The sequence below is a fragment of the Lutzomyia longipalpis genome, chromosome 2 (genome assembly GCF_024334085.1).
Source record: "Lutzomyia longipalpis isolate SR_M1_2022 chromosome 2, ASM2433408v1".
Classification (NCBI taxonomy): domain Eukaryota; kingdom Metazoa; phylum Arthropoda; class Insecta; order Diptera; family Psychodidae; genus Lutzomyia; species Lutzomyia longipalpis.
In genome coordinates, this window is record NC_074708.1 from 6,052,043 (window position 1) to 6,068,878 (window position 16,836).

Consider the following 16,836-nt stretch of genomic DNA (forward strand, 5'->3'; position numbering starts at 1 on the left):
GATGACCCACCATCTTATTTACATAAATACATTCTCAGCATAGTCCTAATTTGTTTTATGTTTGACCATCTCGGGATTTTTTCCCGAATATTACACTAAAAGCAATGGTTAAGATAAATTTATGAATCATTTTCTATTTAATTTAAGTAGTTTAATAATTATTAGTTGGTATACCACAATCGTGGCATACCAAGTATTGTAATCGTCGGAAAAACCGACCACCTCGGATCGGGCTCAAACTTGGTATGAGCACGTTTTGCACATCCCACATTACGAAAATGGTGGTGGAAAATTTTTGATCCGGCCGGCCGGCCTGCCGGCCGGTGCGCCATACTTTGCCTTATAAGTCGAGAACGGTAAAAGATAGAGACTTCCGGTTTGAAGTTTTCTTTAGAAATGTGAGTGTAAATTTTCTTTTTTTCGAATTTTCGAAATCCAAGATGGCCGCCATCCGCCATTTTGGAATATTGTCAACCACTTTCCTTATAGTTAGAGGTCTGAAATTTTAGTATGTTGTAGGGCTCAGTGAGACGTTTTCATCAACAATTCATACTTGACAATCGGTCAAGCCGTTTAGCAAATATGGCGGTCTAAAGCAAAAAGCGTTTTTTCGATATAACTTGAGAACGGCTTGACCGATTTTGCTCATCTTGGTATCAAATTAAAGGTTTTAAGAAGCTCTACAACTATCTAGAACATTCCAAGTTCTAAAAATGTCTGCAAGAGGCGCTAAATACAAAAACAAAAATTGCCTAACTTTAAGGGGCAATATCTTCGAACCCCGATCATAGATTTCTTTTAAATTTTGATATGTTGTAGCCTGACTCAATATCTTTCACCAGCCCGAAAATGAAGAAAATCTATGTCGCCGTTTAGAAGATATAGCCATTTGAAAAATTCTTGAATTTGAAAATTTCTAAGAGCCATATCTCTTGAACGGCTTGTCCGATTCGGCTCAACTTGGTATCAAATTAAAGGTTATGCAAAACTCTACAACTTTCTAGAACATCAAAAACCTCTAGAACCATTCCTTGAGGACAAAAAGTGCAAAAAACTGTTTTGGTAGAACAAAAATCCGCCATTTTGTGTTCTGGAGGTGACCTTGAAATGTATCGAAATATATGTCAGATTATAGCTTATTTCAATACCTTTCCAGAACTAGTCAAGAAATTTCTGTAGGTTTTATAGAACTTCAGATATGAGCATTTTAATCTGTCAATTTGTTAAATTTTACAAAAAATCGACTTTGCCTACTAATCTACTCAGAAATTAAATTACAACGCATAGACTGACCCATCCGCGTTGTGGTATACCAACTTTAATAACTGGACGCGTTATGATTGACTTTTTAATCATACAAAAAAGAATTTTAAAAAAAGCTCATTTTAGGAAATTTGCTAAATAAAAAGCATTACGTTGGGAGTGTGTGAATACAGTCTCTCTACAATTGATGCACGAATTGTATTAAAGTTAAAGGAAGTTATTTAAATAATATAATTCTTTATTTGAATGATGAAATAAAATAAACCAAAACGTTGCTGGAAGTTTTAACATGCTGGCCTTCTGTTTAGCTGCTTCTGAACAGCTTTTTATATCAACTTGAATTCTATAACACTTTTAGCTGTGATTCTTTCGATTTAAACTTTCTAACTGATTTCTAAAGCTTCCTTAAAGTATGAGCTTTCCTCTATAGGTTTTACTACATGCAATTTTTCTATTCTTTCCAATTCTTTTTCCATTCAACCATTTCTTACAGTGTAAGTTTAAAACATAAATCGCGGACATTAAATTTCAACAAGCACCATCTCGTAGACTTTGTGCATGCATCCACAAAATAACAATAATTTGGTGTATAATAGTAAAAAAAATTTAAATAAACAAATGGTGCATATTGTTGAAAAAAAAAGATGTTTCTCTTTGTCACAGGAAGACAATATTGGTTTTAGCTATTAACCCAATCGAGCATATCTTTTTTTCTCACTTCTGCTGCCATGGTCAAGGCGTAGGGAAAGGGTCAAAGGTGTCTCTTCGTCTTTTTCATATAGATAGATGGATCGGTGTGTGAGCAAGTCCCTCAAGCAATATAGTGCAAGCATAGCCCATAGAGGAGATCTCCAAAAAAAAAGTGTGAACTATTTGCATTGCGTTTGGAACGGCGCTTAAATAATAACACGAAATGGATCATCACTTTCCAAGTTTTATGCGCGTCATTCCCAAACGATGTGTGGTGTACCTAATTTGTCCACCAAATGTGCCTATGTCTGAAATGTTAAGGGCAAAAACTAGTTTTTTTTTTGGGTGGGAAATTAAAGTTTCTTCTTCACACACATTTTTTTCTTATCTTTAGAACACTCAAGAATTTTAACTGCTTCATTTCGAAAACACCAGAACATGACAATTTTTTTTTACAGTGGATGATGAGCAGTGTCTGTCTCATGTAAAAGTCACCACTTTCTCAATAATGCCCACCTTTCCCATCCATGGGGCCAATGTACTTTGTGCACAAGCACTGCAAGCAAACTTCTTTGATTGCCTGACGAGTGAATCAGTTGCGGCGGCAGTTGCAATGAGACGGCCCTTTTCCACCATCATTGAACGCACATTTGAGTATCAATTGCACGACAATTGAAGAGAAGCCTCATTGATATTAAAGACACGTACGAGCAATTAAAAGCTCGATAACTCCACTCTTTGGCAAATTGTCCTCATCACATTAAATTTATGTTACGGCCAACACGCTCACCATATAACACGTTTCTTCACCCGGAAAGGCTGCACAGCGCAAAAAAATTTTAACATTGCCGCTAAATTGAAGAGAGCGAGAGAAAGAAAAAAGATGTTATAGGGAGGGCAAGTAAGGTACCAACAACGAAAAAAAACTAAGAAGAACTATATATGTGGCCAAAAGAAATATGATGAATATGATGATTGTTTCTCTTTGTGTGGCATTTTTCTGGTGAGTGAAACACTGGTTCAGATTCTAATCACGGTGGGATTTGGGATTTTTATATTTGACCATAAAGAATGGCTTGCCAAAATTCTTGCGGTTTGCCCGAAAAAAAGATGTTCCTCATGGTACCCTTTCGTGTGGGAAATTCTTATTTTGAAATATTTCGGGGCAACATTCCATTAAAAATGCCCGATTGAGCACTGCCAAAATGATGAAGTCATATGGAAAACATGAGATGTGACTCTCAATTAATGAATGCAGGTTTACAACACATGTATGTATATGTACGAATATTATGTATGTACATAAAACATATGTATGCATTGTACTTAAGCAAAAAGGATCTTAATTAAAGAATCAATCAAACATTGTACCGGATCCAAATCTTCTTGACTATTTGGAAAATCCCCAGAAGTTTTTTTTCTTCTCACAATTCTCATTATTTCTAACAAATTATGATGATGTACTGAAAGTATGTTTCTACATAATGAGACCATGTCAGTGAATCATTTAAATAGCTGAATTTATTTGCAAGAACATTCAGCAAAAATTCATTGCGTCACTTTGGAAAATTTATGAAGAAATCTCTTTTATTGCTTCTTGTGATGTTTCTTGATTAGAATCTCTTGATCTTTCGAAATTCTCTCATCAAATCTGATCGAATATTGGGCACGAAAATATTCGAAAAATGCATTTTAAAAAATTAATTAGCTTAAATCTATTTTTGAAGATCAAAGCTTTGGGCGAAGAACTAAAAAGTGAATACAGTTGAAAGAAAAAAATGTTTTTAAGACAACTTAAGGGGAGGGTGATGAGCAAATCCTTTAGTGAAGAACCCTCATTTATACAAAAATATGATGCATAATAAAATAGACGGCAAAAAAGGTTAAGTTGAGATGTAAGAAATTGTTGAAAGTTCTGAGAAATTGTAAATAAACGTACATATGTATTATTGGTGGTTAAAACGGTGGGTGTCGACGCAAAATATTTTTAAAATTGAGGGGCTGTAGCGGCACGAATTATACATAGCACCACGGGGGTGGGTTACGACAGTCACCGAAAAATCGCAAAAGATTTTTTTTTGGAGGCATGGGGTGACAAACAAGGACAATTGCTTTATGAGAGGTCCGCCCTTATGAAATATGGTGGTTCTATGCGACCACCTCAGAAAACAAAAAAAAAGAAAGATGGATAGAGAAAGGTAGGTAATGCGTACAAAAGTGTTTATGCTGCACCCCCATTCCCTTCTTGTGCCCATATGACGTGTGAGAAATTGAAGAGACATGGGGTTCCAGCAGCAGCAAAAGTCTAAACAATTTGCCACCAATATGTTTGTACAAGTAAACATGAATTTGTCCATGCAACCTATTAACAAATCAACCAGAAACATATAATTAAATTATTCACGGCCACTTTTTACCTTGTTATACCAGTTAGGCAAATATAGTATTATTTAGAGTTTGTATCTACCTGCAGGAGCTGTGAAATTGATCAACAGTGATGGCTCATCTTTGTCCGTGGTCATGCTGAGAATTCCATCGTCATCTTTTATGCTCTGCCTGCTTTCATGCCTCTGCAATGCCCAACATCATGCTGAAATATGCTCTGTGGTAGGCAATGTTACACCACTTTTCTACACCGCCTCGAATTTTCTGTGTATCCATAAAATTGAGAGTGATAAATCTAAAAGGTTCCCTTAAATATTATGATTTAGATTGTGAGAATTATGAAGTTTTTCTTTTCGGTAGGAGACCTATGGGTACAGATTAAATTTTGCACTAAACTCATCTTTTTAGGAGATTCTGATTTGTTAAAATGAGCTTGAGACGTTTATGCAAGCTGAATAATCAAGCCCAGAATTTATCACAAGTTCCAAGGAAAGTTCGCTGATTTTTTTTTTCAATAAAAAATTCAGCTAAATTACATTAATTTTAGAAGAAATTTTGGGCACAAGTGGATGTTAAATGAGAAATTATTTTAAATTTGTTTCTCTTTCAAAGACAGAATATTCAAGAAAATATTAAACAACTATAACAAAAATCTAACATTTAACAGTAGCAATTTTAGAAAAAACTTTCTAATAAATAATTACGTCTAAATGTCTGCTACAACGAGAGAAAGAGAACCTCATATTCTTTGCAAAGTTAAGAAACTAAACATAAAACTACCTGATTATAGTGCACCCATTTGTATCCTAAATAGATTTTAAGTGTCATTTTCAAATGTAAAAACTTTGCTGCAATAAAAACTTGGTTTTTCCAAACTTTTCGGGACTACCGAGTAATAAAAGTGAATCTTTATCAACTAAGCCATAAATCAAGTTTAGAAACTAAATAAAAGTCTATCTGTTATCTTGCTGCAATCTATGCTAAAAAATATTAACAGAATTCACTTGAGAACGTAAAAGGAGTGCGTAAGTTGTGAAGTTGGGAAACAAAGTAAAATTATGTTACAAAGTAAATCCTTGCATAAAAGAGCAAAGAAATATTTCTTCAGGATTCATTTAACCAAAAAGAACATTTTGATTAAAATAATGTTCTTTACATAATAGAAAAATTACTGTAGATTCTAATATCATTTACTTCTTAATTTTGCGTAAAACAGCAATTAAAGAATTTCTCTTTCTATTGTTCATTTTGTGATTTCTTTACCCCCATGTGAGTTTTCTATTTAAATTTTCCGAAAAATATTTAATACAATTTAGCAAAATATCTATTTTTCTTTTCTATATATTTTTAAAAATTTCTTTACTCTCTTTGGATAAGAAAACATGCTCTATTTCAACTTTTTTTTGTAAATGTGTGTATAAAAAATTATTTAAAACCTCAAAATGACTAATTTATCTTTCGTTTTAGTAATCTTCAAAAACTACTTTTAGATTGCTATCTCCTTGGGGATTAATTTTAATCCAAACAGGTTGCCACTGGTACGAAAATGCTTAAATCACCCAGCTTAAGAAAACCCTTTACCTCTAAGACATTTTGGGAGCTCTCTACAAATTTTAATATAGAGGATTTTTTTTAAGAAGCAGAGTAGGTACCTTATATACCTCAAAAGTATATAAGAAGAAGGGTGCTCTCTGGCTTGTGAAATGCTTTAGAGAAATATTTTTAACTTCAAACTCCTTATGCTTTTGTTCAAACGACGAGTGTGTATGTGGAGGGTGTAAAAATTTTGAGGGGATGCGTTGTGCCACTCTACCTCGATAAATGGACAAAATTTGGAGAAATGGTACAACCTTTAGCTCTAAACCGAAGCTGGACAATGATGGCAAATTAGCCTATTGTATTTATTGATATTTATAGGTTGGGCTCACATACGCAAATGCTCATCTGTTGTCTACTTTATTGTCTACCTCAGCAGTGGATGACGACAAATTTTTCAATTCAAAAAGAAAATGTTGACGTGGATGCGAGGAAAACGATTGAATTTCCTTTGGTTTTCAATTGTATTTCACAACAACAAATATTTTCTCTAAATACGTCACTAAAAGCTAATATATACTGATTCGTTACATTTCGTCAAATATACAATTTGTTTGCAATACAATTATTTTTACATGCGTACTTCAACAGGAATTAATTTGAAAATGTTCGAATTTTTATCGCCAATTAATATCCAAAGAATTTGTTTTTGATAGTATTTTTTGTAACATTACTGGTAGACTAAATAAAATAATAATTTTAATAAAAAATAAACATTTCGTAATAAACTTAGATAGTTCTTAAATAAATATTCTCTATCACAGTTTAACCATTTATCTTAATTTCATTTATAATATTCTTAAAATAGAATTTTTTGTAAGGGTTAAATTGGTGGAAAATTTGTCAGACATTCCAAACATTATACATTACAATTTTATATTCTTTTTTTTTGTTTGTTTTAAATAGTTGGCAAAATGTGCAACACAAGTTGAAGCACATCAAAATTATATTTAATTATTATTCAATTGCGAGTTTATAGGGATAGTTTTTTTTTTTAATTTGAGCTCATGAAAACAATTACTAGTATCCATTTTGTGAAATAGTACAAATTAATATGTAGTTGTTTAAATGGAATTTTGTAGGGAACCCTCTTTGTCATATAGGATGCCCGTGGGTGTGATTTTCAGGGGCAGTTCTCACTTGATCCAAGCATTTGCTTCTCAATTATGCACAATTCAACCCGATGGAGCTCCAGTGTATTCATGTACTCCCGCAGAATGACCCAATTGTCGAGATCAGGCTTATCTTTAATCACATACTCCGTGGGTACTGTATTGGAATTGCTAGCCTCGAAAGTTGCCCTATCGTAGTTGAGTGCTTCCAGGACATCATGGAGTGTCTTGAGGATATCCGTTAGTTGACCCTTTAGCCTCTTAATAAAGTTCAAAATGCTCGATTGATTCTTTACAGCCGGATTTGTTTCGTAGTAGTTGATAATTGCTGAAATTCCAACATCCAATCGATGATATTTATCATACATAATCCCAAATTGAGTAAGAAGCTGCACAAGAAGAAAAAATATATAATTAAAAAAATGCTTTCTAAGAAAATTGTCTCAACTGAAAGAGAAAATATAGAGAGTTTTATAAATTACCGTATCTGGTTTATTCCAATCCTTTGAGCATAGCATCTCTTTGTACTCATCAGAGACATCTTCTCCCAATTCCTTGGGCATCTTGTTCTTCCCATGGAGCCAATCAATGTTCCTCCAAGACCATATCTTGTGGAAATCTTCCAATGAATCCGTATGGTGAAATACTTGAGATATCTGTTGGGAAAAAAAGGTAAACATTCAATTGTAAAGTATGTGTGTGTGCGTAAAAAAATGCACAACATCGTGCGACTAAATTGTGAAATCCACAAGACATTGCAGAGTGAGAGTTTAACCATCGTACGATCCAAATCGTACGACCCTTTCGATAAATCGCGCGATCAAAAGTAGTTCAATCGATGACGATTGAAGGATATTACATAAAAATCAGCAATGCCAATGCTTTTTTTTCCGCGACGTACCACCTCTAAGAAATTCATTCACAATATACCATCATTCGTCATTACGCACACTATACATCGCACGATGGATGACGCGTGCCAAACTTGCGGTGTTTTGTGCGAAAAAGAAGAAAATATATGTTGTTAATTTGAATGAGATTTGTATATTGCAAGAATTCACAATTAGTGTGCATGAGTGTGATAAAAAAAAAATTTATGCGAAAGAGACGTAGAAAATTTTTAATGCTTCATTCAAATGAGGCAAAAATATTATTCATAATTCCGGCGTCTGGTTAATTTCCGAAAGGAAATCATGGGGAAGTGCCACCACGATCGTCATGCAATTGCATCACTTATTCTTTGTCACCAATAGCAAGAATTTCTTATCTATAAGTACTATAGTTAGGTCAATTCATGGCAAAAGACTGCAGGCAATACTATGGATTTTCTAAGTTATTGGCATTAAAAAGTTGGAATATTTCGAATAAAATTCTAGGGAAATTTCCACGAACAAAGTCCCAAAAAATTGATTTTAAAACCACCAATAAAATAATATTCAAATGAATACTTACATAACTCATAATTCCATGCTCAATCTCCGTATGGGCCAGATTCACTTGCAATTTGTGCGCCCGCACAAGACTCTGGAGCTTATTGTAGTCAATCAAGCTATTGGTGTTCTTCTCGCGACCCTTTGGGATCTTCTCGAGGCAATTGGTGTACTTTTTATCAATCATTGCACGGCGTAATCTTATGGGTTTCGATGCTACTTGTGTCAGACAATTTAGTGAGAACCACAAAAATATGAGGAATAAGCAGAGGTCCTTGACTTCTGTGGAAGAGATTGAGATTAAAAAAATAACAAATATTAAAAATTATGTCTTTTATGTGAGCGAAGCATAAAAAAAATAGGATCGTTGCATGAATCTGCGAAAAAGGTCAGCTTAAAATTGTTGCAGAAAAAAATATCTTTGAGAAGAGATATGTCTGCAAAAAATCGTCTAGTCAACTGAAGGCCATATTTTTGCAACATTTAAATAAGAGAAAAAAATATTGTGATTAACTTTCATCACCTATATCTCCCAACAATCGTCACAATCTTCCGGACTGTGAGATGGCATAAAAAGTGATTATGTTTCGCAAAAAAAAGAGTTTATTGTGGCACATTAGTGGCAGTGAGTTTTATGGAATATTTACTCGAGAAACATCATCACAAAGCATAAGAATCGGGAGGGAAAAATGAGGGAAACCAATTAGAAACGGATGTTTATAATATGTCACCAAATCATTAAATTAATTTTCTCTTAATTGACATATTTACACCGCAGTCTCAGCCGCACACGAAGATCTCCCTGAAATTTTTCTCTAAACCATTTTTTTGTTGTTGTTGTGGCTGCAAAATCGCAAGCAATTCTTGTAAATTCCATCTGTGATGGAAAAATTGTCTCACAGGATTTTGCCAAGAAGATGTCATCGCCACTTGTGTGGTGTGGTAAAACAGAAAAACAGAAAAAAGGGAGGAAAACGAATGAAATGCAATTATCGTTATATAGTTAAGTGAGGTCAAAAAAATGTTGCCTGGGCTGCCTAGTATATCGTCATATATGATGACATAAAATATGATGTTACTGTTATAATTGGTGTGAGGATTGGAGAAATTGCTGTGAAATGTCAAGAAGCTCTAATGCTGATTGCCACCTGAGAGAACAATTCAATCGTCTCCCTCCTTAGGTCTCCTGGGTGCGTGTTCTCTGGGCTAAAAATACATTTTGCTCCCCATATACACAGAGCAAAATTAATCAGAACTAAAACATCTAATAAGGATAATAAGGGAGTTCTTTTTTTTCTCAATTTATTAGAGTTTATTTATCTTAAATGACTTTTATTTTAAATATCATATGTTTTATGTTTTTGATATCTTTAAAAAAAATTTTTTTGGAAAATTTTTATGGCTTGATGATTTTTTGCTGAATTTTCGGATTTTTTTTGGAATTAAAACATCCGAGGAAAATATTTTCATGATTTCTGATTGAGCTTTTAACTAAAGGAGTTTATTCACTTTTGTTTGTATCATGACAGTATTCAAAGGTATAAATTATAAACCCTATAGAGACAAAAAAAAACCAAACTGGCCGAACCAATTTTCATTTTCAATTGGAATTTGCTGAGAAAATTCTACATTTAAAAATTAGCCACATCCCTAATTTAAATCATATTCTCCTTAAATACTTAAAGAATAATTTTAGAACGTTAAGCAATGATTTTTTTTAAATGTGATAATAATACATAAAAGAATATTATTCGAGGTAGATTAGTGAACATATTCTTCATTTTATAAAAAGAAAAATAATTTGTTAATTTTTGGGCACTTGTAGAGCTTTTTTGTTCTAAGAACAATAAAAATCTTTAAGGCTTTTCTTAGCTGATTCTGGATTTTCTATATTTTAGCTGTGATTCTTTCGAAGAAAAGAATAGCACAGCTTCTGTGTACCACCTAAAACTCAAGGTCGTTTTTTTTAACTTTAGCTATAATTTTCCAATGCTGTCTTGAGAGGTTAAAAATGAATAAACTCTTTTATCTCTTATTTAGAACAATAAGTATATTGAAATCACCTTCAAAAGAAATTTGTTCCCGAAATTTGTTATCTTTGTTCTGCTTCTAAATTTTTATCTCTGATAGATTTCTCAGGATCTTTAAAGGTCAAAAATTTTTTTTTCTAGCAATTTTATGAATATATTTTTTTCCCTGTGTCTTAACGCCCAGTAGGCCCAAATGCGCTCCAGTAAATTAGTTGTCATTTCCAATACCAATTAATACACATTTAATATGGTGATAGTTCAATACATAATATTCAATAATATCACAACATTAATAATTAATTAATTATAAGGCAGGGAAAATATATTATGCTATTTATTTTGTCACAAGAAAATAATTTATATCGAATAGATAAAAAAACACCAGCAAAAATTAAGTATCATCACAGATAACACTGTAAATGGAGAAGACCCTATTATATTGAAAAACTAAGATAACTATTATGACTAATATAAATAGAAGACCTCATTGAGAAGAATCATTTAAGTAAAAACAACAAAATTTGTGTTGAGAAAAAGGTAGAATATCTTGCGGAATGTTAAAAAATTAATGAAGCTCATAAGAAAATTAAGCTAATTTTGTAATGATGGTGCAAAAAAGTTTGAACTTTGGATGATTTTTTTTCTTGTAAAGAGGTGATTTATTGGATTTAAGTGGAATGAGAGCATCCAGGAACATCCTGATATATTCGCATGTTACTTTTAGAAAATTCAACCACAATGACTTTTTAACTTTGGCACTTTTTTTTTCTTGATAAATTGTATGTTTTGGCAGAATTCCCCTCGATAGTTGCTTAAAGTTAATTGATGTACACAAGAGTTTAATGGGCGGAATTTCGGTGTGAAATTACAAACATAAACCATTTTATTCATATAAGGCACATAGTGTCGTAAAATTGAGAGAATCCGGTATTAGGGGTTCGACTGCGTCGTAATTTGGGAACCACCCTTTACGGGGGAATCTTTGAGCATTTTCCTATGGACTGATCCGGAATTTTTCTTTCGTCCCCACATTGAGGCATTACTCATCGCGCGATTGATTTACTCGTCAGACAGAGAATTAAAAAAAAAAATAAAAGTTAATTGAATGAGGGGGTAAAATGGAGCAAAAGAACCGCGAGAGATTATTGTAGGACTGAATGCGTCATAGTGTTGATTTTTCACGATGTCGTGTAGAGGTAGTTCCGTTTGGTTCATTCATAAAAAAGTGATACACGCTGGAATTTCCAACATTTCCTCTCGCTCACTCATTGACCACTCAATATTTGCACCATTATATAACTTACTTCCACAAAATTTTCTTCGGCTCCTCACACATGGAAGTGGTCGCTGACGCTGCCGTGTGCACGTCACGGGATGTCCTTCTGACCACGATGATTGGGATGAGTCTGTGGTGCATTTTGAGGTGTTTGCAAATTTTTTATTTTCCCCCAAGCACTGGTCACAATTTTCCAAAGAAGAAATTCTCACGCGATGATGCCTCAGATGGCCAGCAGTCCTTTGATCTCTGTCCAGCATTCCGGCAGGATGGTTAAGTATCTCACAGCAATCACTCACTTGGCACATTTTTTTTGTTTTGTTCAATGTTTTGTCACTTTGTCTTGTATTTTGGTCAGAGCCAAAAAAAAAAATAGAAGAAAATCTCAATCTTGTCTTTTTCTTATCACAGAAACTTAAGGGAGTCCTCTCAGGTGCACACGAGATAAAAAAAATGTATCCCTATCAGCAGAAAGGGACTTTGGTGTGTCTTTCACTAGTAAATACAGAGTTGCTGTGATCTCTGTGGCAAACCGACTTCAACTGACGATTGAAATTCGTCACAAAATGTTGTACAGTGTGTAACCGATGTGCTGCTGCTTTGGGCAGTGGAGGACGGTTCAGGTGTGTTTTCAGGTTCTATTTTGAAGTGTGAAACTACCCACAAACCTCTGGGACTTTTCCAGGCATCACTAGTGCAATTATGCCTTTTGCCTATATTTATACCTCAAAATTTATACACCGCACACACTGAATATTTCTACTTTCTGCAGGCAGATAAAACTGCTTTTAGCAATTTATTCCTTAATTCACAAATTTGTTTTAAATAATTATCTTCACGTGTTCTTTCTTTTTTTCTTGAGCCGTTATAATAAATCTCAATTGATTTTCCAATTTTTCAATTAAGTATCAAGAAATAATTTCCTTTTTCAAGACTTTTGTAATTCCTTGCGCCTTTGCAGTACAATGGGAAGATGATTTAGTGCGAAAGCGCGAACACCTTGTCTTGAATTCTGAATACTCTTCTTGTTGGTGTAAGACTGTTGTCGATTTGTTGTTTGAAGCTTTTTATATTCAACAATCAACTGTGTCGCAATCTCACTCTCCGAATCGTGTGTGCGCCTCAGTGAGACCGATTGGCAAGGTAGCCACATATAAGTTTGCGCCACTCTCCCGCCATTTCTCATCGACGGCGTCACCCCCAAGATGTGCCGTCTCACCTCGCACATATTCGCAGCAAAAGCAGACTCGCTGTATCCCGACAGGTATACATATTAAATCTTTTTCTCAAACGCCCCCTTCTTCGGTAGCACCACGTGCTTCATGCACACACACACACGTCCACCAAATGTTGAAAATAAAATCTGCCTCCAAGTCCAAGAACACATCTCACCGGCGGCGGAGAAGTACCGTCGTCACCGGGGTATCCACAACACACCTCAACCTGTGTACCATCGTCTGAGTGCAGTACAAGAAGTTGGTGTGAGTCGCATGTGTCGTTTTTTCCGACCTCTTCAGCCAATACGATGGTAAAGATTCATGGCCGTGTGTGGCCTGTGAGGCCCTCTCGTAAGCAAGGAGTGGGGTCTCACCTGAAGGTGTATGTGGTTTGCTCATTCACAACAAAACCGCCGGCTCTGGAAATTCATTCTCGAACCCATCGCGCACCTCTAAAGCGGCTGGTATCGCGGTACTGTGGAATTGCATCTGAGTCGCATGCAATTGCCACAATTTTCTGGGAAAATGCATCAGTCATCGCAATGCTCTCGTTTCACTCTCTCCCTCTTTTCCTCTCTTTCCCTATAAATTCGCATTATCTTATTGCTGCAATAATGCACTCAATGATAAGCTCAAAAATACTCATACATCACAATGTATTGTTTATGTAGTTTAGAAGATTTTTTTTTTGTAAAATCTTAGAATTTAGACGGAAACATTCTTTTAAAAATTGTTTTATATCCGTGCAGAATTTTTATTAAAAATTTTCTTTTTTAAAAATATTTATCATGTGGAAATTTACTGTAGAGAGGCTTCTTTTAACCCTTGCAGGATTTTGCTGGTCATCGTTGTTAATTCGATTTTTTAAATTGTAAAAAAAAATGTCTATCATGGTAAATTTTTTCTTCAGGTGTAAGGAGTTCAATTACTCCAAGTTCATTGGAAGAAAACGTGGAAACACATTTGATTTTTAAGTGAAAATTATAAGATCAAAGATTGATGTTAGAAATATCGGATTCTCCAAAGGGTAATTAAAAAAATTATTATCTATTTTCTTTATTTTTCAGAAATTCATAGATATGTATTTTAACCATTTTAACTATTAATAAAATATTGAGCTCTCGGGTTTCGGTTTTAAAGGGCTTGAATATAAAATTAAGAAAATTATTGAACAAATTTTAGACCCGAAAGGGTTAATCAAACGATGAAATTTTTTCCTTGTTTTAGGAAAAACAAGTGGAAAATCCTATGAAATTGATAAAATTATCACATATTCAATTCCTTACAAAATTTATCAAAAATTCAGGATGCAAGACACAAGCTGTCGATATGATTAATCAGTTGCATTATCATTGCATTGTCGTGCCGGAAGATTCGTGTTTTGCAAAATATTATTTAGTTTGCCAATTTGGTGTAAAACACTGTGAGGAATCCCCCAAGTTGCATCATCGTGCAAATGGCTGAACTATATTATAAATATAATATTCCAATTTCAATTTACGACGGACTATGTCACCTTGGTGGATGGCTCATTGCACAACATGATCAACCGTTTAATGATCTTGCATTACCTGTGGTGTTGAGATGCATTCGGTGTGCTGTATTTGAGCAAGGTGTATGCCAATTGATTCACCGCTGGTAAATCACATATTCCACCAGTTTGTCATGTTACTTTGGAAAAATACCCACAATACCAGAGATTTGTATTTAAATAAAACAGCAGGGAGACACATTTCTGAGCACGATGACACTAAAGCATATACGTCAATTGTGGTTCAACGGTTTACTACATAATGATTTTCGCGAAAAAAGAGCACTTCACTAACAAATAAATACCTGCAGATGACGAATATCCCATTTCATGGTAATGAAATTGAATAATAACTCCACTATTTGGGTTAAGTTCAGGAAGTATGACACAAAAAGCCAAGAATAAACACTCAAAAGATGCAATTTTGACAAAAAAATTTACCTAGACAAATTAATTTAGAAGATTTTTTTATTTATATTTTCACATTACGAAGAAAAAATGCAAAATGTTTCGTTTCAGTGTAATAAAAAAAGTTTTCTCCATGTGAGGAATATATGTGATATTTTTTGTGCGCCCAAGGCACTGACTGGCATATTATGCGAATGAGTCAATGTTGACAATTTATTTTTTTGATTAGTTGATTTCATAAAAGGTGAAAGAGGTAATAGAAAATTCGTAAATATATTAAATTTTCATTTCTCATGCATTGGAATGTAAAGTAAATCAATCGATTGATATGAAGTCAAAATTGGCATTTTTGTACTATAGAGCAGGTATTCTTAATTATAAAAATGCAATGACCTTCAGGGAGCAAGAAGTATTTTAATAAATTAAAGGTAGGTAATAATTTTACTTGTCCGAAACATAGTAAAACTACAATATAGATCATGCTAAAAAAAACTTGTTTTATCCAATAAAATTTGATTTCTTTTTTCTGTAAATTGCAAATAAAATTGCTCAAGAAGAAACGTTTAGTAAAAAGATATGAATGATGCGATATATGGGAATTTTCGCTGATGAATTTCATTCGAGTAATTGTTTGATTTTTACCGATTTGCTAGTTTTCTACTTTTTTGGGGAATTGCTCTGACGTTACTGTCGACTCAAACAAGATTATTAGGAGAGAATAATATAGGAGATTCTTTTAAGTTTGCGACAACCACATTATTACTCATTTGAAGGCAGGTTTTAAATTTTATTCAAATTCCTAAATAAATTGTTAAATAAAAATGTTTACCAAAGATATTTTGGGCTATAACGGCGATAGTTCTTTACTTTTAATTAATTATGTGTATACCTATGTGTTCCAATTACGTTTAATGATATTGAGACTTTTAATGGTTCTATTTATAGATTGAATCCAATAATCATTTTTAGGTCATCCTTAGAAAAGTTAATAAAAATAGATTGAAAGGAAAACAGTCAAAGGTTAAGGTGAGATAAAAATATTTAAGCAATATAGCCTAATGAAGGATAATTGGACATCCTCTACCCAAATTTATTCAAACAGAAAATATTGCAAAATAAAATTAAAAAGCTGACATTTTCCTTGCATTTTTCCCTTAAATTTTACTTCTTTATAGGTTTACAGGAGAAATACACAGAAGCTGTACTTGTTGAGAAGAAAAATCACAACGAAAAAGAATAGAGAAATTTTAGGTCTCTTGATAGTGGATTGAAATTTCTACGAAGACACCTGAAGTGTTGTGAAGTTGGTAAGGAGATAAAAAAAAATCTTTACACAAAAATAATACGTAATAACAAAACTGCTTTTATCCAAATTGGCTGCTTCTGCAAATTGAATTGGTAAATATTTAACTAAATGCTTTAATAAGAGAATACCATATAAAGTTAAATGTAATTGGCATTAATAAGACATTTCCACTATAAATAACTTTATTTTCATAAATCTGGCATTAGTTCGTAAGCACATAGGGAGCTTTAGGGGTTCGTTGTTTGTGCTATTGAAGTCTTTTGTTGAAAAAGTTGAAAACAAACGAAATTTTTCTTAGAATAATTGCTCTAATGGGACATTGTCGAGATCATGGAAAGTATTCGTTTTTGGCGTAAGATGTGGGTGTTGTGGCTGCATTGACGCACGAAGATTCATGTACTATGCCGTCACTCTAAAATTAGTCAAAATACTGTAGATGGTCATGTTGAAGGAATTTGTCATCTATATATTGTTATTTTGCACACACCCCATTCGTATTGAGGAGCATCACTCTGAAGTATTTTACCAAAATTTCACAGCAAATGGAAATTCATCAGAGAAATTTATATACATAGCAACTTTATTAAGGAAT

General features: G+C 33.6%; 1 protein-coding gene across 1 annotated transcript; it reads right to left on the reverse strand.

Annotated features, from left to right (window-relative positions):
• Positions 1–6,379: 6,379 nt before the first annotated feature.
• Positions 6,380–16,022, reverse strand: LOC129788833 (uncharacterized). Its single transcript, XM_055825217.1, has 4 exons — positions 11,811–16,022; positions 8,499–8,758; positions 7,529–7,702; positions 6,380–7,435 (listed from the first exon to the last, which is right to left on the reverse strand). Exons 1-4 carry the CDS (start codon positions 12,088–12,090, stop codon positions 7,058–7,060), a joined length of 1,092 nt encoding a protein of 363 aa, XP_055681192.1. The 5' UTR covers positions 12,091–16,022; the 3' UTR covers positions 6,380–7,057.
• Between the last annotated feature and the right edge of the window lie 814 nt (positions 16,023–16,836).

Coding starts and splice junctions, on each gene's coding strand:
- LOC129788833 (XM_055825217.1), bottom strand. CDS start 12,090: ATGTGCCAAGTGAGTGATTGCTGTGAGATACTTAACCATCCTGCCGGA. Junction 7,703..8,498: donor AGCATGGAATTATGAGTTAT/GTAAGTATTCAT, acceptor TTTTCCCAACAG/ATATCTCAAGTATTTCACCA. Junction 7,436..7,528: donor ATTGGAATAAACCAGATACG/GTAATTTATAAA, acceptor CTTCTTGTGCAG/CTTCTTACTCAATTTGGGAT.